The sequence below is a fragment of the Pyxicephalus adspersus genome, chromosome 2 (genome assembly GCF_032062135.1).
Source record: "Pyxicephalus adspersus chromosome 2, UCB_Pads_2.0, whole genome shotgun sequence".
Classification (NCBI taxonomy): Eukaryota; Metazoa; Chordata; class Amphibia; order Anura; family Pyxicephalidae; genus Pyxicephalus; species Pyxicephalus adspersus.
This window is the reverse complement of record NC_092859.1, coordinates 80,300,395-80,326,146: the sequence shown is the minus strand read 5'-3', so window position 1 is coordinate 80,326,146 and position 25,752 is coordinate 80,300,395. Positions and strand designations below refer to the sequence as shown.

General features: G+C 35.3%; 1 protein-coding gene across 1 annotated transcript in view; it reads right to left on the bottom strand.

The window, feature by feature from the left end:
* PTPRQ (protein tyrosine phosphatase receptor type Q) overlaps window positions 1-25,752 on the bottom strand; it is a gene marked incomplete at its 3' end in the record, with an annotated part of 149,680 nt that overhangs the window by 42,293 nt on the left and 81,635 nt on the right. The window contains 8 exon segments of the mRNA XM_072401206.1: window positions 2,091-2,212; window positions 6,818-7,141; window positions 19,272-19,541; window positions 19,682-19,823; window positions 20,529-20,680; window positions 21,745-22,023; window positions 22,258-22,420; window positions 25,322-25,467. Of these exon segments, the coding sequence (XP_072257307.1) occupies window positions 2,091-2,212; window positions 6,818-7,141; window positions 19,272-19,541; window positions 19,682-19,823; window positions 20,529-20,680; window positions 21,745-22,023; window positions 22,258-22,420; window positions 25,322-25,467 (1,598 nt within the window).

Sequence of the window (25,752 nt, the reverse complement as noted above, 5' to 3'; positions counted from 1 at the left end):
TCGTGGATTGATAAATGACAGAGCACAGAGGACCACTGTACTTTGCTATTGAGAGGAACACAGTGGGGTGCTGCTCATTTGTCCCATTCGCACATTCATTCTTCTGTCACTGGATGCAATCACAAAAGATCATTTGCAGCTATCTGACGTTTGTATGAGCTTTAGTCTCAGCATCAAACCATTTATATTTCCTTTTACAGTGCAGTGATTTAGCATATTAGAGAACTTGTAAAGGTTTTTCCACACTTTGTATGTGATAAGCAATTCATTCATAGTCTGCTGCATGTATGCCTTTATTTTATTTATTGTTGTTTTTTTATTACATGTTACTTTTACTTATTTTACCCTTTGATTAAAATGATATAACTAATAGTCTCAGTGGTAAAAGTAATATTTTGTTGACCTTTTAACTTAGTATATTCTCAAATAGTTGTACAGTCAAACCAGAGTTTTAAAACAAACACTTTTGTAATTTATTATACTTTAAAACTTATTTGTTCACATTATTTAAATATCTTTTGTAACTAATCACTCTATACACATTTGATGAAGTTGTGATTTTATTTTAGTAGTTCCAGCTCTCAGATTTCATGTGTCTCTTGCTTTATCTCCTTCATCTCCAACTGTTTAGATTTAATTAGAATCTGCTCTTATCTAAAGACTCTCTTCATCAGCGTAAAAGTTGAATGTTATCCCTTGGACAGTCAGGGATGTTTTAGTAGTCATATTAATGACATGGTTACCAATTAAAAGAAATAGTAGACACTGCGTAAGCAACTGAGATTTCTACTAAATCAACACTTTCTTTATTAGACAATTTACCCAGGAAAATTGTACAGCTTATCGGGCAAGTGCCAAAGATGCAATATGATGACCTTTGTAGGGTGCTAGACCTAATGTCTGTCAAAAGAACCACCACTCTCTCCCTACACCACATAATGTTGTGGTGAATGTAGACTGCAAATGAATAGCTTGTTCTCTTACTCTAAAGCACCTTTTACCATGACGTCTTTTCAATATATATATATATATATATATATATATATATATATATACACACACACACACACAATAATAAATTCCTTAGGTAATCAATAGTTTACCTATATCATATCTAACATTTCTTCCTATCCTTTCTTTTCTACCCATACTGCCATTCACTGCTCTAGCTATTGCCACCCATTTGTTTAAAATGATTGCTTCTTTACTTATACCCCTAGACCAGTTAGGGCTGCTGTATTGCAGATGGGGTTTAATATAAATTTTAACCAGACCCTTTTCCAGGCATAAAACCTGAGGCAGCAGAGGTCCCGATCTTGAGGGACAGTGCCTAAACCTCCGATCCCCTAAAAGGAATTTAGGGGGTTGCTTTTAAATTTGTTAAATAAAGACATGTAAATGCTGTGGGAGGGTTTTAATTTACATATATAAAAAAAAAAAAAACATACTTATTGGTTTTTAAATATACACCTGATTTATGTTTATAGAAGAAAGTCTACATCATTCACCATCTATCAATGTAAATCTATGTCAGTCTTTACAACCTGACAACCTTCAGTAATTCTGCAGAATCTGTAAAAGCCTTGCAGCAAAAAAGTGAGCTACAGATGGAACAGCTACTAAAATGACTCCTGACCTCAAAAACGTTTCTTGAATGAAAGAACCCCAAAATTTCCTAACTAAACATTATTTCTCTTTGTGCAGTTTCTCAGCTTTCGCTATTCCTTCTGTACACTTCAACACACACTGACACATGGCAGTTCCTTGCCCAAAACTTTTATAGTGAGGGCATTGGCACATAACAAAGCATTCATTTTTGGCCATTCTAACCCTGCTGATCACAGTTGAAAATGCAGGTAGGACATTATTGTTCCTTTAAAATAAAAATGTGGGATTTCATGGTCTGCACATACATAAAGCCAGGAGACTGTTCCTTGGACACTAAGTTACCTATAGCACAATTCAGGCTGCATAATTCACTAGATGAATAAAAAATAGCAGGTCTACCAGGCTAACGGCTATACCCTGAAGATATACCAGAAATGAGTATAATACAAAATAATCAGTAATAATACTCATCCTTTCCTTACCGAGGAGATGTTGATTAGATATGATGTTGGTCCCGTTATGACTAATGGTCCACTCCAGCTGATATTAATACTGTGCGGGGAGGTAGCAACCACAATGATGTTTTGTGGAGGTCCTTCTGCAGCTATAGAAAATAGTAAAGGGAAGAATATTAGTTTTTGTTTGCATAAAAAAGGTTCATTTGACACTCGCCTGTCCCGCACTATGGTAACATGCCGCGGAAGAGTCTAATGGACAACCAACTAACTAACCCTTTGTTTAAAGGGCCTGATGGAGGCCTAAAGGTGCAGCTAGTATTTCAAATTTAGGATACTATTGGACATGCTTGCCCAAAGGGGTTTTCTTTTGTGCCTTATGTACCTGCCTGGGAGATGTCAGCTGCCTGGCATCTGTTGACCATCATAAACATAAAATTAATTGCAACACAAGATATAAATTAGCTTGTCATTATATTTATTTTAAGTATACCTTAAACACAACCGTAATTACAAATATCACATTTAGATTGCAGTTACTAAATGCATTCAAACTTTGTTAGTATTAGTATGGTAATCCAGAAATTATAAATACATTTATATTATTTTCTATGTTTTGAAAGTAAAAAGTACCCTTCACAACAGAAGAATGATATCAATTAATTCCTGAATAAATAAGGATGTTTATGTTTGCAATATCTTTAATATAATCTTTAATATTCTTTAGACTTAAAAGGTAATTGCAACAGAGTAAATGTCAACCTGTCTAGATTCATGATAGTAACAATAGCAGAGCGGTGCAGCACAGACACATATTTTTCTGAATATGTGTACAAACCAAGAACAGGGTTATTTGGTACTAAACACTAAGAATTTGATATAAATGTTGACTGGGATGATTTCATGCTACAAAGAATAATATTTTAGTTTACCATTTTAGTACTAAGAATCAGTACAATATGGAAAAACCACATGAAAGAATAATAAACTTAGAAGTAGAAATAGTTTTTAAAAAATGGCAATCGGATGTGAGCATTTGTAAAGTCTGGAATTGCTATTACATAATAATATAAATAGATTAATAGATGGAATAATTAAATAGAACCTGAAGTTACAGATAGTGATACAAACTTTTTGTTCATACATGGTTATACACAGGTCTTGAGCTACGGACCCAGGCAATACTTTTGTCTTATGAAATACCAAAGCATGTTTTTTTTAAAAAAATTTTTTTTAAAAATTAGATTTATTGTCTTTTTATCCTGTGCTAGAACTGTTAGACATTAGCATTACTCATATAAATCATAGCAGTTCACTAACTATGGATAAAACATCTTTCCTATCATAATCCAATCACTTCCGCTCATGAGAGCTTTAGTCCTGGTTACCACAATAATGCATTTACTGTAACTAACAAGCATCATTTCCTGATTAACATGCTTCCATCTCTGTACAGGAATGTAGGTCTTATAGAGGTCAGGGTCATCCTTGCAATTCATCTGTGTCCTGATACTAGAGTAGTTGTAAAGTGTGCTCGCTGTGTAGAGGATCTGGAGAACCAATCATTTGGGCTTTAAACTTGGAATAGGACGCAGGAAGTCAGACCAAGTACAGCTCTTAATACCGTTGCATAATGCGATGTTATATCATTATTTCACAGCTAAGCCAAGATGACTTCAAAAACATTGCATGGATCTTTATGGTTTATTGTAACCTTACTTTTATTTAAACACTGAGAGTATTAATCTGTTTCTTCAAGGGCAAAAGGTAGATGAACTGATCTTGGGAAAATTAATAGAGGCTACAGAAAAGTAACAACAACAAAAAAAGACAGAAAATAGATATACTGGTCACTTGCAATACCCATGTCCAAGGGTCATTTAAGTCTTTATCTGGTGAGAAGTCTTTATTCTTTAATCTTTGGCATTTATCCTCTAGCCTTTTACTCCTGAATACTTGCATCCTAGTTGGATTCTAACTAAAAAAAAGCTCAGTTTAATATATTATTTCATATTTTTAAATTTACTATAGTATGTACAGTGTATCCAATATTATGTGTATATATATATATATATATATATATATATATTAAGTCTGAAGACCAGGTATCTCTCCTGTACTGAAACTGCTGACTACTATACTTCCCTAAAATCTAGTCCACTGTATGCATGGAGGATTAATGAAATCTCTTGAAAAAAGGACAGTTTTTAAGAACCTCCGTACATCGTTCTATTTCCCCTCCTATCTTCTATGATCTGACTGCATTGCATAAGAAGCACAATTATTATGTGACTGGGTCTAAAGTAATTTCTAAAATTTTATTAGTATATTGATAAGGTAGGGGGTAGATGAACAAGGAACCACAAGATATAATCAGATTTAAACTTCAGGTTTAACTTTACGTGCATACATTCTAACAAGTGTTACAACTTTTAGAGATCACAGTATTACCTCGACAAAGACTTTATTTTCTTGTTTGTTTAGAAGGACAGAGCCATCTTTATTCAGGCATCTGGCTATCCACTAGCTATCCAACAAGAGATGCTGGCTCTAAGCTAACATAAGTTCCTAGGGCCTAGGAAGTTTATGTCTGTGTTAACAAATGTCTAACACAGATTAGCCCCCTGCTGTAAACCTCTCACCTAGTGAGTGGCCATGTTGTAGTCTGATCACTGGAAGAAAGGAGATCATGAAAAAGCTACCCCCTACTAGGAATGAGCGAGCTAATTTATTAAATTCGGTCTTACAGCGAATTGGGCCATTCTCGCTTACCAAACATGTATGTGAGAACGGCCTTTGTAAATTCGTCCGGCGAGACCGAATTTTTGAGACCTGCAAGACCAATCAGGGGAGCGGAGCTGACAGCTCTTTTGATTCTTCTCGATTGCTCTTGCAGCCCTTTACTAGTAGTATGTGTTCTTGGATAGAGTTTCTCTATCTAAGAACACAGGATTCCTTTGTTCCTGGATAGAGAAACTCTATCCAGGAACACATACTACAGGGCGGCAACAGCAATCAGGTGAGCGGAGCAGCTCCACTCCCCTGATTGCTGTTGCAGCCCTGTACTATGTGTTCCTGGATAGAGTTTCTCTGTCCAAGAACACAGTGTGAGTCTCACGGCTGGCTGCTCATAAATGAATGCAGCGGAACAGCCGCGTTCATTCATAAAAGCACGACGCATGACTCACTCTGAGAGGAAGAGTATGGCGGCTGCATTTATGAAAAGAGCCATGAGAATCCTCCTCTCAGTGAGAGGTCCACTACAGGTCAGAATAAGGGCTTGTTCTCATTCTGACCTGTAGTACCCGGGGATCTCCCACTGACAGGAGGAATCCCAATGTATTTATGAATGCAGCCACGATAATCCTCCTATAGTGATTTCTGAAAATTTGCGGACCCTTCGGATTTTCACGAGAAAGCCAGAGGCATTCTCACTCATCCCTACCCCATACCAGCACCAAACTAATGATATTATCTCAGTCTTGGCAAAGTCACTTGATTCCGCTCAGGGATAGCACTTTAATGATAAAAGGGAACATATTTCTGAAATTTGATGATGCTGCTGTATATTTTTACATGTCTAACACATATTCATACAAAATAAAAGATCTGCTTTAGCTCTACCTCAGTTTACTACGGTAAAAACCTCATTCACACCTGGCCTCCCAGAAAGCATAAATTCATAGGAGGTAGTCCATCACCTCATCCATTTCTATTATTACTTCAAAGTTCATGCCTACTATCCACACTCATAGACATTTTTAGGGTACAAACATCAGAGCATAAAATCTAGGACGTTAAACATAAGTTACAGACTAAATAAATACTCACTCCTAAAATGAAAGTTAACTATTTTTTTAGGAGTGATAAAGTAATACTTATTTATGAGAAAAAAGGAAAAAAAATTTTTTTTTAATTTTGTAACTACTCCTGAATGGAGGCATAGTTCCTCAATTGAAGACATACAAACCTGCCATAGCAGTCAAACAGATCAGGCATGGTGTCTGGTATCTCCACAAGTGTTAGAAAATGATTCAGGTCGACCCATAAAGTACCAGCCTGATGACAGCAGCCACCAAATACATACACACCTTTAGTGCCCCAAGTTTTTGAATTGAGGAAATTCTAGAGCGACCTTTCCACCCCCTCTCCTCTTAATCTTCCACATCAATTTGGGAGCAACTAAGTTGCTATCATCTCACTGTTTTGGTCTTTGAAACTACTAATTACTAATCAGAATGGTTTAAATGAACTGCAAAAGGGCTTCCAGCTATGCTGTTTACACTCTATATGCCTATAGCTTTTGTAGGTTCTGTAGGTAATGAGGGTCCTCCTAAAATACTAGCTTGATTTATTTGAAACCACTAATTACATATCAAAGAATAATAACTGGTCTGTGAAATCCTAGTATTTTTCAGGCAAGGTAGTGCAAAATGTCAGCATATAATTCATCCAGTTAAGGCCTGCATGGTACACTGTAAAGATAGGTTAGCTTTTGACACTGCAAATACAATCCCTTTTATAAACAAAAGCCCTGATAGCCCAATCACTAATTCCTCATTTTTTATATTTGATTAAATTTATACTTTTTCTAAGATTTCTACACTGTTCATCAAAGTTGGAGCTGTAATCACTCTTCTTCCCCCAGTGATCATTTCTTTTCAAATATTTTTAGATAATATTAAAATGGTTGTTTGGTTGGTTAGTTAGTTAGTTAGTTAGTTAGTAATTATAAAAGAAAACTGTTCACTTACGACCGGATAATGTTTGTACGTTTATCCATAGAGAGGGTGTACCATATCCAGCGTTAGTGCTAGCACTAACTTTAAATCTATACCATCTGTATATTTTTAAGCCATATATTGTCTTCTCAACAGTATTATCTCCATACGAGTAGAAGTCCTTGCTTGTCTCAACACATTCCCCAAAGTTCCAGTCATAACATTCAGAGGAAAGAAGCTGAACTGTGATTTTGTAGTTCTTTAAATACCCATTTGTCTGCTCTGGTCTATTCCACTGCAATGTGACGCTTGTAGAGTCAATGCTTAAAAAAGTAACATGTCGTGGGGCACTAGGGACTAAAATAAAAAAAGAACAGTAATAAAATATATACAACATACAAATGTCTTCTGTATGTACACAGTGATGATATAGATAAAATAATGCCCTAAAGCAATCCAGTGGTTTGTTTGAATCCAGATACTTTTCTCACAGGTGAAAGGTGAAAAAAAAGTTAATTTTACAAACATATAACATTTATTCCATTAAATACATGGTACATGTATATGCAAACAATTGCTCAAATTATAACAATGGCTCACATTATAGCCTCCTTTAAACAATAGCTTAAATAATCTGTTACATAATTATTATTAAAAAATCTGAATCTAGATTTACCAAATGCAGGTAAAATAGAATTCTGTTGTAAGCTTATTCAGTAAGGCAAGGGATAGTGGGCAATGTGCAAAAACACACAGCAGCCAATCACTGGACTTGCACTGATCTAAAATCACTTATCGGAAATCTTGTTGCTGCTGTTTTACAGAAAGGGGGGTAATATTCAATTTGATTTATTATACTGTTATTAGTAGTTCTTCCACTAAGCTGCAGTTATGTTTAAAGGTTGTATAATGCATGAGTAGGGGAGCCCAATTCCCTCTCTGGCTGCCCAGCCATCTTCTGACCACCCTCAATGTAACCTCCCATCAGCCCCTAACAATGACACAAAACCCAATGCTGGATTAAATGGCTGAAAACAGCCGCTTTAATAACTTACAATAAACGTAAATATATATATATATATATCTATATATATAGATATATATATATATCAAAAAATATAAATATATAAATGCGTAACTCTCAACAACCACAACATCTTCTCAGGTAACATACATATTTTTACCTACATATCCCCAAAGCTTCCAATATACGAGTACCTCCCTTTAAGTACCCAAACGAATCCCCAGTATTCTTCAACCATATTAACACTTGGCTCTAGGTCCTCAGGGGGGGGATCCTTTTACCACCTCCAAATGGGGTCTGCCAATCCCAAATTCTTATGTCCCCAGCTGCACCACACCAACTCAGGGATGTTACGCATAAAAAAGTAGCCTCTTCACCAGCATCCATACTGTAGTTACCTTTTCTGTAACCACTTCACCTTCCGGAGACAACACACCTAAGGTGGTTCCCCACCGCCCAAACAAAACTCGGATACCACCCTCGAGGACCTGCCAACCGCCCAAGCCTATAACTCACAACCCCCCCAATCAACCAAGCTCCAGGGGAGGGTGAGTGGGTCACTTTCCTCTCACTGCTTTCTCTCTAACTGACCCCACTACCTCTCTGTCCCTCTCTTATAATCTTCTGACCCCCACCCCTATTTTCTTTTAAAATCCTGCCCCGACCTCACTAAACTTAACATCATCACCCATTAATCCTTCCCAAAATGGGCCCTGAGGCCCCCCTCATGTCCAGCTCTCCACCTGGCCTCCCCCTCGGCTCCAGGCTTTATTCTTCCTAGTGGAACTACATGAACTAGTTGTCCTACATGATGCAATGTCCCTTATTTGTGTTCCTGATTTCCAGTAAAACAAAAAGGGTTCTGTGAAGTGTCCAGCATCTTGACAGGAAAGAGTTATATTCTGCAGCAGCTTTTTACATGCATGCTCCATCATATTTTTGGGATTACATTTCACGTACTGATCATATTGTGTAAAACGCATCCCTAATCAATGCAGTCATAGCATAAATTTCACAACAAACTTGCATTTGAACGAAAGAAATGAGACAATAATTATGCCTTGCAATTATGCATGAGACGCAACATTTGTGATGCGTCCGCAAGGTTTCTAGATGAGAATTCATTGAACACCAGACAAAATAATAGGATACTTAAAACAAAAAATGTGGCCTTTCAATGACAGATCCTGTAAATTACTATAGCTGGCCTGGTTTTAGAATATACAGCTTGTCTGGTTGGTGTTCTAATCCTCTATGTTTATTAATTTCTGAATCCCTGACCCAGAATAAGTATGCATATCTGGTGTTCAGCTAATTGTCACACAACTTGTCACACTGTTTGTTTCAAGTGTGAATGAAAACACTGAAACCAAAAGATCAGTTTTATATCCAGGGAATTCATACTTACAATGAATTCAACAAAAACAGCTTACAACGTTTCTGGTACTATGTATACAATTCACTTTTTTATATTAAGCGAAACATAAAATTGTGTCTGCTACATAAAAAAACTTTATTTTACTTTTTATAATGTACAAAGCAGGAGATTAATAAATAGTTTTATATACTCATTTCCAAGTACACAGCGTTCCCATCAGATTCCCTGTTTTTTAAATAGAGCCCATAGTCAGGTGATTTATGAATAGATTATTTTTAATTTATTTTATTGCCAATATTTAAAAAAAAATAAAAGTTCTTCTATGTTTGCCGCATTTACAAAACAGGTGAGAATGGCAATTTCATGACTGCCAGTTTATTCACCAGTACTATTTTATTTTCTGTGCATGTGTAACTCATTGTACAGTTAAAAAATTGCAAACAGTCAGGTAAGTTTGTTTTATTGCAAAAGAAATATAGCCTGTCCCTTCTGCAATAAAAAATACTGCCCTGCTCACAAGTTTTGTTTTTTAAGGTTTAGTTCCACTTTAAATTTTTGGTTTAAAAGGGGGCTTCATTTATGAAAAAGGAATTGTTCAGAGTTTCTTGGATTGTATTATGTTTATGAATAAATACCCCTGTTTAGAGTCATGGTAAATACAACTTCTACGGCTTAAAGTGTTTTTTTCTTGTAATTATTAGTGTGCCTTTCCAGCACTAGCTCACTAATTCTCCATGAAACAAGAAAAGGCTGACACATTGTTATGTGCATATTTACACACACAGATCATGTGTATTAGATCACCAGCCTGTGGTTTTTGGCAGTTAATTGCACAAAGTTTTCCATTTTCCTAAAGCAACTAGCTCTGCTACATAACAGCTGCATTATTGCCTTTAACACCCAGTGATTTTATTTCAGAGAAAAAGTAGCCACTTCCCAGATGACCTCTCAGTAGATATATGCTCATTATGAATAATACTATGAAGGCTTCCTGAAATAATTATAAGAAATGAGTAAATATGCAGTTCACTCAACACAAAAGTACACATGATCCAAAATTCCTAATTATCTGGTATTCTGAAACTTTAGTAAGCCTCAGCCTTGAAACCCCTGGGGTCGTTTAAAGTTCTGTAGTTAAGTCTTCAGTAAAACGAATGTGAAAAGTAAACACTGTTTTTAAGCATAAAAGATAAGCAGCAATATGATATGATTAAAATTTAATGACATTGAGACAGGGCAGAGCAGCTGTCATTAATGGATTACTTACTGTTGATATACAACATAGAGTGCCAACCTGTGTGCAGCATTATATGGTCAACTGTGGTTGAGCAAAATATACCATAGGACTAGACATAAAGCACCTCTTATCATGACCTACAGTCTTATTAGGACAATGGTACTAACTTCAGCTTGTAATAAATGCATGCATATACATTTAAGTATATAAATCCCAAGAACAAAAACATAATATACTGCAGCTTTCCAGTCTTTTGATGTATTGGCTATCTGTTTTGTTTTTTTGTAGGCGTTTTCTAATTTATTTTTTCCTGCCAGTAATACATGCCCTATTCCAGCATCTAAACAATTACTGTACTCTGTACTATAGAAGAGCAGCACTGTTACCCTAGGACATGGGGTGTTAAGACTATAGAACATCTTTTCCTCACTTCACCTCTGTAAATTTAACTAGGTTTGAAAAGACTTCTTCACAGGTTACTAGAGAACATCACTAGATTTACTGCAAGATCAATGTGTATTTCTTTCCACTTATAAAACATATATACCAAAATTATTGTAATTGTATATTAAACAGACCAAAAGAACAAAAAACTGAAATTCTTTCTTAAGGTTACATACATTTTGTCTTTTATAGGCCTGATATGACATACTACTTCATAACCATAGAAATTTTACATCAATAATAAAGGAAGGGGTTCATTTTACTGTGAAGAGCCAAAGGAGCATGTACTTTTTTCCACACTCCCCAACTGACCCAATCCCATAGCAGGTAATTTTTCCCCTGGCAGGTAATTTCTATGTTTACCAATATGTATGTATTTTATAATGATTGTGCATCTGGGTCAGTGCCTGTGAGCATCATTATAGAATGATGAGGGAGAGCAGGGTAAAGGGGCACCACCAAACTTCAAAATGCACACATAACATGCAATAACCTCCGTGTTTTTTTGTTAGCCATATTTGGCTATCCTTAGACATGGTCCATTAGGAATAAGGAGGACAAGGGAAGTTAAGAGGGGTGTTAACAGTTCTGTAAACATGAATTAACCTCTTTATAACCTCATTGGAATTAACTTTCTTTCTTTTGCATTGTGGTGATTTCAGCTAGAGCAATTATCAATAAAAACAGACCATAATCTGCCTTTAATGGGCAGAGACTTACAAAGTGACATTAACATTCAGGTGGAAGAATTTTATAACTCAGTACAATGACCAACCAAAGTTTATTATAAGCCTAATTTTGTTTACAACAATGGGTCTAATTTATTAAAGCTCCCCAAGGCTGGAGAGGATACACTTTTATCAGTGAAGCTGGGTGATCCATCAATTTGCCCAGAAATGCCTTTCATAACAGAGGTTGGCATTTAAGTTCATACCAATTATATTATTGTTCTGAATATGAAAAGATAGTGTCATTTTTAAGGGTATAAAGCTTTCTTGGTATACCAAAACTGTTTTGCTAAATTAAAGCTTAAAAGATCACTGACTAATGTACAGGTATCCATTGCCCTCCATGTAAATAGCTACTTTAACTACTAAAGTTAAAGCAAGCTTTAACATTATGAGCCAGCTATTACAATGAGACCAAGCCCTTTGGCAGTAACATATAAAGGGGTCATTTACAAGATGCTTACACCCCTGTGTGATACATTTATTTCCTTTTCACCTACTTAGCCTAAAACGATTAGTGAGTTGACATCTAGATTTGTTACATATTTGATTTTCAATATTTTAGTTATTCCAATACATGTAAAGATTCGACAAATAGCTACAGGGGCAGGGTGGAAAAATGACTGCAATCACTCACTGCTAAACAATTGCTGTGATAACATGACTAACATATTGTTTACAATGGAGTTGATTATTCAAAAGGTATATATGCCATTCGCTTAGAGAAAAATTCAATTATTCACTTGGAAGGGATAGTTTATTTAGCATATATTTATTAAAAGCTTATGGCTCTGGACCTCAACGAGACCATTGATCGAAGACTATATTTTATCCTATGCATTAGGCCTGTGGGAAAGGGTGAAGACCCCTGCAGGTTTGGTTTCTCTGCATTCACTTTTGATAGTTCTACAATGCCCCTTATTCAAGTCAGCCCTAAAGAATCCTCATGCTCTCTGCTGGTGGGCCAATAGACCTATACCTCGTGTCTATGAGCTCCTCACCTTTACAGATTGAAGACCTTTGCTTATCTGCAAGAACACTGGTCCCTCCCCAACAGCGAATATTTTCATTACTGGCAAATCAGACATTATCTACTGTCATTACTGGGTGATAATACGAATTGTCCTCTCCGTTTAACTACTTTTGATTCCTGTTGCTTATGAATCCCACAATCAACAGGGTTGGTGCCACTCCTGTATGCAGGTGATAGCTATGACGTGGAGGAGACACTCTAAGTTTTGCGGCGGTCCTGTCCAGGGTCATTGATATTATGATTTTGGAGAGGATGATAGCTATAGCTGGAGACTTCCTAAATTTTTTTAAGGTATGGACCCCATGGCTGGATTGTCACAGTACACCAGATCTTGATTTTAGGTTGTTACATCTATGTTACGTAGATTTCCTGAATGCAGTTCTGATTCTGATTTTAAAAGACTATGGTACCTTTATTCTATTTTTCTCTACCCCTGACTATTTTTCTGATAGTGTTTTTGTACGTTTATATAAATGTTGCTGACATGATTACATACGTTTTTGTTTTGGGGATGTGTTTATTACCTTGGGAGAGCACTACATTTTATGTTTGGTTTATTTGTGTTCTTTTTATGTTCTTTTTATTATGTATTGTCTTGAAAAACTGAAAAAAACTCAATAAAAATCTATTGAACCAAAAACCACATTGCAAAAAATACTCACATGCAAGAAAATCTAAACATCTAATTTCCTTGCATATGAGCGCATAGTTAAAGTCAGCAGTCAGCACCCATGTGTAAACACTACCACAATGTAGTAATACAAAGCAGGAAACAGAGCTCAAATACTGTATATAATGAGAAAATATGGGTGCCCCTATGTAAAATTACAAACTATACACAGTTTTACAAGTGCATCTAACAAGTCAATACATTTCCCTTAAATAATAAAAAGGATTTAAGGTAAAAAGTAAACCCAATGTGGCCTAAAGTGGACCTATTATCAAAGTTTTTACTTTACATAAAAGTGTAAACAACCCCTTTATGTAAAATAAAGTTTTTTTTTTTTAATCCTTTTTTTAAGCCCTTTCCCTTCAGTCTCTCCTGCCATGGTACTGGGAACCAAACAAGGACAGCACTAAAAGAATAGGGGGCTCTGCAGAAGTAAAGGTGAGGGTTATTTTCTTATTTTTGGTTCAGTTCAGCGTTAAGTTACGAGCCATGACCTTTGATTTTTTTCCAATTATGCAATTATTAATAATTATCAATTGCAATTATCCACTTATAAATTATGAAACTAAACAGAATGAACAATTCTTAAATATTTTCACATCAAACAAAACTGCTAAATTGTGCAGAGTTTTCTTCCTATTCTTGATCTATTTTTATATGTAACAATAATTCAATATAAATGCATATAACACAGTATTTAGTTATGGCATATGCCTACTTTGCATGGTAGTGTGACAAGACAGTTTTCTCTGGAGTTCAAGTAAAAGCTGTAAAGATTTACATGGAAGTTAAATATGCTGAGAGAAAACCAATACCGAGTGCTGCGTTATTGGCAGAAAATTAGCTGATATGTAGATACCAAAATGCCAGACTTCAAAGCTTACAAATAGTTTTTCACCTGACCAGAAGTGACCTTCTATGATACCCTCCTCTTGTTTGATAAACTGTATGCTGAAACAGCCAGTTTTAAGACGAATGTACTATTGAATTACAGATACAAACAGGATTATGGTTGCTTTAGCATGGAGAATTGGATTTCCATTCTTTAAGAATGAAAAAAAAAAAAAACTCATCAGTGCTTTCAGCCACAGCTGGTATTAATTTGGTCACGTCGTTCCATGTATCCTATACTTGCAGCACAGCTTGTTTTCATTTACTAAAGTGGAATCCACCAAGATGAAGCGATCAATGTCTGCTCCAGGAGCACATCGCCTCCATATATTTCATATATGTTTTATATTTATCTCTTCTATACTAAACCCAATGTCATGTTAATCATAAATGTAAACATCTTTCTTTAAAATGCAGCACATGTGTAAAACATTCTCTATAAAGGGCTGACAACTTTGGACACAAATTTAAGAATAAAGTAAAAATATAGTGAACATAACAATCAGTAGATTAAATTTTTTTAATTGAGATGAAGTCCTTATAATTACTATGTGTTATTAGCGATTCTTGTAGGCAAATATTTAGCATATTCAACACTTGAAAAAAGGAACATGGACTACTTGGGTATACACTTAAAAAGTGGCTATTTGGCCATAAAAAAAACACTCTGCACATGTATAATGCACAGCACATTTTGCACATTTGTGAATTCACAAATTTGCCTTTGGAGGTCCAAGAGGGAGGAGAGCCCACCCCTGTCAAAGTCACATGACTGACTCTGCTCCAATCTCTCTGCTGTACTAAACCTCTAAAAACCCTAAAGAGTCTCTATAGACCTCATATTGTGGCCTGTATGTTAGGAAAAAAACCCAAAATGCAGGTTGCAGCACTCAGCAATACTGTGGATAGCAATTTCCACTCTTCATTATTAATTGGCAACTGGAATTTTGTGGTTATTGATACTAATGTTCTAGGGAAACCTGTACTGCTGTTACTGTAACTGATAAACAGGATACAATTACAGAAGTGTCAAATCCCTTGGCAAGAAAGTATCTCCAAGTAACAAGAAAGTAGTATAAAGGAGTAATTTTGGGCAAGTTTTTAATTACAATCATGCACCCTTGTAGGCATACATACAAGTAGAAATATATTTTCTGACTTTATTAGATTCACTGTGCTACCAATGGATTAGAACCCCCTGTTAGCGTACAGAGCTACTGTAATGTGGCATATATTTTAAAAGGTGCTGGAAACATTCTTTAGGGATTTTGGTCCATCTTGTCATGACAGCATCATGCAGTGGCTACAGATTTGTCAGCTGCACATCCAAGATGCGAATCTTCCATTCCCCCACATCTCTGAGGTGCTCTATTGGGTTAAGATCTGGTGACTGCCGAGCCATTTGAGTACAGTCAACTCATTGTTATGTTCAGGAAATTGTTTTAAGATGACTTGAGCTTTGTGACATGGCACATTTTCCTGCACAAAGTAGCTGATAGAAAATGAATACACTGCATTCAAAAAGGGTTTAGAATGGTCACCTGATGATCAACAGTACTACTTTTTACAATGCTCAGTTGGAACTAAGGAAAGTGCTGAAATGGTGCCAAGAAAGTATCCTCCACACCATTATATCAACAGTCTGAGCCATTGATAGAAGGTAGATGGATCCATGTCTTCATGTTATTGAAACCAAATTCTGTTACAGCAGAAATCAAGACTTAAACCAGGCAATACCTTATTAAACTAGGAAATACCTTTTTCTTCTCTTGTCCACTTTTCCCGAGTCTATGTGCCTCAGGTGATTGTTCTTGACTAAGAGGTGAGGAACCTGGAGCGGTCTACTTTTGCTTTAACCCTTCTGCTTAGTGTGTTGTGTGTTCAGCGATACCCTTCTGTATACCTTAGTTTTAACGGGTGGTTATTTGAGCAGATTAACAGTTTCTGAAATACTCAGACCAGCCAGCTTGGTCCCAAAAACCATGCCACATTAAACATATAAATTGCCTTTATTCCACACTCTGATGCTTGGTTTGAATTTCAGTAGGTCTCCTTGAAAATATTTCCACGCCATAATATATTGAGTTGAATGACTAATCACATATTTCTATTAACAAACAGTTGAGGAGGTGTAACTAATAAAGAGGCCAGTAAATGAATAGGGCATTTAGCTATTTAACAACTCATAAATAAACTGTGAACAAAAAATGTATGTCGAGTTATTTCTATTGATATGTGAAGGCAGTGGTTTCTCTACAGAGTTTTGACATGCCCCTATTAAAGTTACCAGGACTCCAAGAAGTTTGCTTCAAAAACTTTTGGAAAAATGTATTTTCACAAGGTAAATACTGGTGTTTTAGGACCACACGCGAAAAATCCATCAACAAGGAATAATTCCCTTGGCTTAGTGAATGTGGTGAAATTTCAGTTTGCAACTACCTAATCATGTGAAAGGAAATGTTATTAAAAACATGATTTGTGAATGTACATGATTGGTTGACTTAAGTAGTAAAGTCAGCAGAGTTCCAACTCAGGCCCTAAACTAAATAAATTATCACTTGCAGATGAATTTACCTTGCTAAGAGAACAGCCTAAACTATTTTAGTAAACCAACCCTTATAAATTGTGAAGTATTCCCCTTGGTATGTATAACTACATCTTTCTGTGTTTAAATAACCTGCCACAATTTTTATCCCAATTCTGTCTATAAATTATGATGGTCAAAGAAGAGAAAACTTATGTTCCCACTTAATAGAATATTTTGATTTCTTATAGTCAGAAGTAGTTATAAGTGTACCTAAGCTTTTTTTTGGTCAAGTTGTTTTCTTTATTCAAATTTTGCCTCTGGAAATGTAATTACTTTTTACTTGTATTACCAGTAGTGACACCTGCATGTTATATGTCAACAAAGCCAACTACTGCAAAGACACTTGGATTTGGAACACAGATGTCCGAAAATATACACAGTTGTGCTCCTATGCACTTTACCAGACTAAAGCAGGTTGCAAATTTCAGAGTGCTTTGACCATTGCTTCCCAGTTCACTTAATAATCCCAGGCATAAGGCAGATACAATTTAAAGGTCATGAAACAATACCTCTAATGTTATTATGTAAGATCATCTCCACTGTCAGATTTGTATTACAGTTTATGTTAGACAGCAAGGTTGCACTGAGTGTTGCAAAGATGTTGTTTCTTTGTCAAGTAGCATTTAGTTAGTGGAACAGAGTATGAACTTTTATTCACAATTTGTAATATTTGATCCACTGACATTCTAGAGGTCTATTTATACAGCAATGATTTTGAAATTTACTAAAGATTCTTTGGTGGTGATAAATCGCTGCCAATGAAAATACATGGGCTAGGAATATTCTACCCCAGAGAATGTTTAATAATGTAAATGCTGTATTCCACAAATTGAAATGTCATATACTTCAGCAAGCATAGTCCACAGTGGGTTGTTAGACTAGTGCACAATTGTTACAGTTGTAAATATGTTTCATTTTAATATAAAAGCACACAATGATGACCTAGTTGGATCCTGTGTGCACATGAAGATTTCATGACATTTATTTTCTGACACTAAGTATATTTTGTCACAATCTGTAAAAAAAAATAATTTGATCCAAGAGGAAGAGAAGCAGTATATAATAATGAAAATACAGTGGGTAATGGTGAGTTCTTAGTGTCACTTGTGCTCACCATAATGCCCCATTGGCTATTTATGGGTTACATTGATAAAATGTAACACATGGTAAAATAGTAATACAGGGGCACTGCATCACACACAACACTTCACTGTAGTAACAAAGAAAGATTGCTTTCATATGCTGGCCCTATAGTATATATTAGCACCATCAAAAAACCACAACAGCACAATATCATTTTGCATGAAACTTCACAAACCTTTTTGCTTGCCTATGATATAGTCAAATAATACTAGTAGTTGTCAAGGATATTTTAGTGCCATGGCTAGAATCATTAGAAAATACAAGTAATGTTAGCCAGAGACTCCGTTCTGAGACAGTGAAGCTAATCTGATTTCACCTTGTGTCAAAAATAAATGTACTGTCAATGACTCAGTGCTGGCTCTGTAACCATGACTAATGCCAGAACACCATTAATAAAAAAAACTGACAGCAGCTATAAAATGATTTCCAATTCAAAAGAATCAAAACCTTAACTCTGTTATTCTGCTTGTGATTATAATGTAGGTATTGGTTATAAAGATATGTATCAGCATGTGTGTTTATTTACCCACTGTTTTAGAGGTATCATTTTAGCTATTGATGAGGAATTAAAATATTGGGGAGTGTACCTTTAGAGATTCTGAAGAGATCCAGCATAACAACAACAAATAAGATGCTATTTTTATGCATGTGCTCTTGTTGAATGGCATTTTAGTCAAACTTTCCTCTATGCAAATGCATGCAGTTGCAATTATAAGGAAAATGCAGCAATTGACAAAAAAAAGGCAAGAAGAAAATTAAATGTATACACCTACAAAATACCCCCGCTGAGTTCAGCTAAAGAACTCTTAAGTCCTGATGAAGGTGGATAGTCTATACAATGAAACATGTTGGTTGTCCTGTATACCTCTAACTTTCGTTGATTAAACTTTTAGAATCTGTAACTTTTATTGTGGTGTCCTCATGGCTTCCTTTACACTCTCCTCTTATACTCATTAATGTCTTTTAAATTTTATACAATAAAAATAAATTCATAGCCTTAACCAGTAGTTAAAAAATGTCTTAAGTTCTATGGTAAATTCTGATGTAAAAACATGTATAGACATGCATGACCTTTTTACCTATATGATTCTACATGTTGTTTTTGGGTTTACTGAATTGCAATGAAGACTTGTGCTTGTCAGAAAATATGAGTTTGTAACTGACAGGAATAAAACCTAAAGCACAACAGCCATATTTAACCACATTTTACCAGCTGTAAAACAGGAACCTTATAGGTAAAAGCCAACTTGCTATAAAAGGACTTCTAAATAAAAAATATAGCATTCCATAATTTTTTATCTTTACTTGCATGTGGATTAAGAACATGTTAACTTTAAGGAAAAATAAAGTACCTTCTTCTGACTTTGTTGTTGCGTTGCATGCGTCTTCTCTTCCCTCTCCAGCCGAATTTGCAGCATGAACAGAGAAGTTATACGTGGTATTGGACAGTAGATCTCTAAATGTGTAGGCATTATCAGTGGCGGACACAAAGGTAGCAACATTTTGAAATGTTAGGATGTACTGAGTTATTTTCCCATTTGGGCGAGCTGGTGGATCCCACTGGATTAATATGGACTGCCAACTTGTTGCCACACAACGCATATTCTGGACCAAGTCTGGGGCTTTTAAGAAAAAACAGATTTTACATTCACAAACAAATGTATTAAATCAATGTCATAAAATCAGATCATTGGAAAAACAATGCTAAGTAGTACAGATAATGATAGGCGTTCAATATGTCAATATATACATTTATACATACCGGACTCCTCTGTAGTGAACTGAATAGTATTGCTGAATTGATTACCATTGCCTGCTTTTGTAAAAGCAGATACACTGGCTATATAGGTTTTAAAGGGATCCAAATTGGTAAGCTTTCCTACTGTCTGAGCACTGGATATATTCTGAGAAATAAATAAAGAAATTGTCATGTTATTGGCACTTGAAAGTTAGCTCCTATGGTTGAAAGAATACTGTGGGTAGGACTAAGCATCAACATTTACATATCTGTGTAACTTGAGCAAGAGAACTCTAGGCGTCAACCAATTAAAAAAAAATTTTAAAGCAGGAAACATCACACCATCTTTTCTTTCTTTTGTTTGGTAAACCACAAACCATCCAGCCTTTCCTTGTATTGTTTAAATAACTGTATATATATAATAATACAATATATAATTTGTATAAAACTATATATATAATATTAGAATTAGGTCTGTGTGTAAAATTATTGAAAAATATTTATTTGTACAACAAAATCAAAGAAAAAATACCACTAACAGTTTGCAGACCACCCTAACAGTTTTGGTTTTCTCCTTTATTTAGATCCATAAATGTGTAGGGGATCTAAATAAGGAATTGTGTTAATTTCTTTTTAATTGATAATAGTCACCAAGACAAATAGAGGGACAGATCTACCAAGCAAGAAAAAGGGCAGCAAACAAATATGACAGCAGGCTCCCCTTCATTCTCTATTGAACCACTCACTGCCTCCCCAATACTTCCTACCTACAGTCTAAACATAGCCTAACTGTCTTCCACTAGATGCAAAATTAATGAATAATATTTTGGCTTTATAGTAACCCCCCCCCCAAGGATATAGATATATTTACCTGAAAAAATACAGCCTGACTGCTGTTTTCCACAATCCTAAAGCTGTACATGAGCACAATACCATTTGGTCTTGGGCTAGGGATCCATTGCAGCCAAGCAGAACTGTCACTTGCATTAATGAAAGTCAGATTGTAAGGAGGAACTGACGGTTCTGCAAATGCAAAAAGTGTAGTTTTCACAGTGCTTTTTAACTTATGATAAAAAAATATTTGTAAGAATTTCTTTTAAAGTAGCATTCCAGTCAGATATATTAATCAAATATGTATACATGTTTACGTTAATAAATCATTAGATTTATTTCCAAACAAAACTGGTACTTGATTTTGTCTTTTTTTAATTTGTCATTATAAGAGATTCCTGTAATTTCCTGCACAACAAAATGCAAACTGGTCAAGGGAAGAACTAGGAGCCAAATAAGCCCTACTGCAGAAGAAAGTGCTGTAAGGCACAACTGAATGAAAGAGAGGTCAGAATAGTGGCTTATCCATGGCAGATTACCAAACTGGATGTGTATCCTTGACCAATCTGTACTACTTAATTGCAGTGGAAATCCAGGACCAGATTAGACCATTTAACATTTTTAGTAATTTTTCCGCCAAAGACTGTTCATACATAGTTAGGTTATTGTAACCTTCTTCTTTTATATCTAGAAAGTCATTGTATTGAACTTTCAAAACAACATCATCAAGTTATTTTTCACAAGACAGGAAATGTAGATTATGCCGTGTACATATTAGCAATATGATTCAATATGAAGGTGAAAACAGTAAAGATTTAAACCAGAAAAACAGAAAAATATTCAGATAAGTATTTAGCTAGAACAGCAATGCAAAAAAGGTTGTAAGTGCATTCAGGATAAAATAACAATGAATGCTACCATAGGGTATAATTAAATAATCCTTCTTATGACAAAACATTAAACTACTCATTGCTCTCATTGTGAATTTTGGTCAACCTGAAAAGGATAAAATGAAAAAATGCTACCGATTTAAGTACAGCTTTTGTAGCATAGCTGAACCTGTCAAAGCAATGAAATTTAAGCACCAAAGAAGAACGTATCATGAACAGTTCTGACCTTGTTAGAGAAATGTAATAATTCAAGAAGAAATATGAGAAAGAAGACAAAGACAATGAAACTGGAAACATGTAGAGGATTATGAAGGATCACTTTTCTGATGATTTTAATTTAGCACAAATATGTCAAAAGACTATTACCTGCTTCATCTGTGAGAAATGGAAGCTGGATAGAAGGACCCGTTCCTTTTATTGTTCTTGCAGCCACAAATATAAAATACTGGGTAAAAGGTTCAAGATCCTTTAAAATGATGGAAACTTGCATAGTATCAGGAAAAGACTTGTTTCCCTGTGGTCCATAAATCTGTAAGTAGTAACCAGTTATAATACCGTTTGGACGTTCTGGAGGATCCCACGATACCAAGACTGAAGTTGATGTTAGATTCTTGCATTCTCTGATCATAGGTGTTGTTTCAGGGACTAGAGAAGACAAATAATACATAAAGTAAATCTACAGGCTTGGGCCCAATAAAACCTTGTATGAGTAAGCTCTGCTGTGATTCATGACTATTCACACATAACCACAGATACAAATAAATGTAATTATTTTTGTCTCTAAGACTTTATGCATTACATCTCTCATTTGGGCCAAATACATACAAATAGATTTTCTACACAACTGTACACCAGAAAGGGATTTTATTGTTAACCTACCATCTTGCTCTGTGTAAACTTCAATAATCTCACTAGCTTGGTTACCATCTCCAAATACAGTGCTTGCAGTTATCCAGAACTTGTAGTGACTGAACTTTGCCAGACCATCAATTATGGCCAAAAATCCATTACTATCAAAACTGAAATCATTGGATGTGAGGTTCTACAAAATAGAATTAGGTGCAAAAAAAGTCAATTATTTTTCTTCTTAACTTTTATTACAATAGAAAAGCAAAAAATATGATATTTGTTGCATTGTAATAATGTAACACCACACAGCAAAACACAGCCTGCAATAAATATATCTTAAAATCAATATAAATGATCAATGAATAAAGACTATGCACTAGTAGAAAAAATGAAGCATATTCCAAGAAATCAACATTTTTTAATATATTGTATTATATACTCAATTTAAATACAATGTTCAATGAATATGCTATATACTATATATTATGTAGCATTTGCCGGCTGCATAGGCAATAAAAAAAAATATATATTTGTGTAGCCAGAGTTAGTGAGAACTAAGTGAATGCCAATAAATCTAAATGGCAGTAGTCATTTTTAAATAAGTAGGCCAGCATATAAATGACAACAGGAAAAGGTCAATAATCAGAGGGTGTGGTCCTAATTAAAATGTAATCTTTACTGGTAAAGAGGACCTTAACCGAAAAAACAAAAAAACACCAGGAGGTAGTACTATTTGGCAAAAGAGGCATGCAATCATCCAATCAGTGCAGGGAATTTCCTTCTCCATGAAAGTATGCCGTGGAGCTGATGGTGAAGATGGGACTCCCATTTCTGCAACAATGACAGGTCGTGGACCTGTAATCCTTGCAGGGCCACAGCACAAGGTGAGTACGTGCCATAATCTGAAAGTATTATGTGCATGCTTGTTGATTATAACAGAAGCTCACCCCCCACCAATAAGTTTACTTACGATTTAAGGTTTTTTTTTTATGTAAATTTAATCTTTAAACTTTCAATTGTTTTAAAAATCTGTTTTATTAAACTGTTTGCCAGTGATCCTGCTATGATGGACCCTGTTCAGGCATTTTCAGTTGGAGTGACAATTCTCTGTACCAATGTTATAATTATATTTATGAATTGTCACATGCATTTCTAATGGGAGTCATGACAAATGCTCTGTGTGCCGTCATATTTTGTCTTTGTTACTATCAGGAAGCCTGGCTTAAAAAAAATGACACGCAGATGACATATTTTATGTTATTTTGAGATGATAGGTATTACTCATTTGCACTAAAATCTGGTAAATAATGAGGTTTGGGTAAAGCGACAAAATATTAAATTTAGGTTAAGATGAAAAGTAATGTTTAAATGCACTATAAAATATCAATGTTAGGATATTATCCTATACATTTAGCTTGCATATGTTCAGTATAAGAAAAACTATCCTGTGAAGCTACCACTGGCTGTATAGCACCCTAATTAGCATGTTCCTTTTATCCACTGCAGCATTTGTTGCTACTTTTGCTTTGGAGAGAACTGCATCCTGATTGTTATTTGCACACTTTTAATGAATTTGCTTAGTTACAGGGTTTGCAACATTTTCTCACATTCATAAAACCAATTTGGGAAGGATGTGTACACAAACCTATAAGTCTGTTTGTAGCCAGATGGTCAGCTAGGATGTTTTGCCTTTCTAGCAAGACATTTGTTCTATGAAGCAGATTTCTAACAGACAGTTTATAAATCCAGGCTATTTCCACCTTGTAATTTAAAAATATTGCTGCAAGAAACTTTTTTTTATCTGTTACTAACTTGTACCAATCATGAAAGGCAAACCCGAAATAATGTATAGGTCCTAGAGGCAAACAAGACAATGGGCAAACGTTTTTTTATCCTATCTCAATACAGCAATAATATTATTATTCATTAGTGTTCTTTTCCTTCTGCATTTCCATTGGAGACATATTAGTTCATTGCCAGTTGTCACTGACAGGTTAAGAAGTCTCCCCAATAGTGATGCAGATAACAATTAACGGCTAAAGCTGCGTACACACGTGCAATTCTTGTCCTTGGAAAGGATCTTTTATGATCCTTTCCAACGATAAGAACCGCACGATGCATGAACGAGCACTGTTCTGCTCTTTGGGGAGGGCACCCTGCTGCGCTCACTCCCCCATCCCTTGCATTAGGATCACTCATCGTTCATCGTACGTGGATCCGCCAGGACAGATCAATGGATGATGAACAACGTGGGCTGTACGCACACCAGATTCTCGCCTGATATCGGCCCTGAACGGATTATAGGGCGAGAAAAATTTGGCGTGTGTACGTAGCTTTACGATAGTTAGCAAGCAATTCCCAAGCCTATCTGAATGTAAAGTGGGCTTTGTTTGAAGTTTTTTGTTACACAGTATTTATATAGAGTCAACATATTATGCAGCATTTTACAGTCCATAGTCATGTCACTAGCTGTCCCTCAAAGGGGCTCACAATCTCATGTTTCTACCATAGTCATATGTCTTTAATACAGTGAATTTTAGGGGGAAGCCAATTATTCTAACTGCATGTTTTTGGAATGTGGGAGAAAACTGGAATACCCGAAGGAAACCCACACAAACTAGGGGAGAATCTGCAAACTCCATGCAGATAGTGTCCTGGTAGAAATTCAAACCTGGGACCCAGCACTGCAAACGTCAGAGTGCTAAACACTGAGCCACCGTATTGCCCAAGTTGTACAAATAAAGGAACCTTTCCTAGATTTTTTGGAAGCATTGGACTATAGGATGTATTTAAACAAATGCCATTTTGTATAACACCTGCATTTTAGAAAAAAATGAGCATTTCACAATTAAACAAACAACTAGCAATACATCTTACCAGACATTTCTTTACTAGACATTCCAAAGTTATTTATTTGCCATGCGGGTAAGAAAAACTGATTTTAGTGAAAAAAAAAAGTGAAAAATACAATATATAATCTATTTTAAACGTGTATGCAGTCAACCAAAACATTTTTAAAGATCCCCTTTGCACTGAATAATATAGCAAAGGCAAATAGGAAAAGCCAACTAAAATTTGATTTTAATATCCTTACCTTGATGTAGGTTTTGGAAGAATTCTGATAATATAAAGAATAATACTGTATCACTCCATTTGGTTTTATCGGTGCACTCCAAAAAATCATCACTGAGGAGGAACTAATGTTTTTGTATGATAAGTTTCTTGGTGGGTCACTTGGAACTACAAAAGCAAAAAGTGTTTTATATACATAATGTAAAATGTGTTTTATATCTATTATCTTTTATCCATGTTTAAATAAAGGTGATATTATATGCATTTTAAAACAGAATACATACATATACATTCACAGTTTTATGGCCTATGTCAAAAGACTTGTGTTGATGCCACCAAATTGACATCAGTTTGAGATATTTCTGAGATCATTTAAAATTCATTGACATGCGCCCTTGACCTGCAATTAAACTCCTTATGACCTGCGTGCATTTTCAGTGATTTGATCAGTTT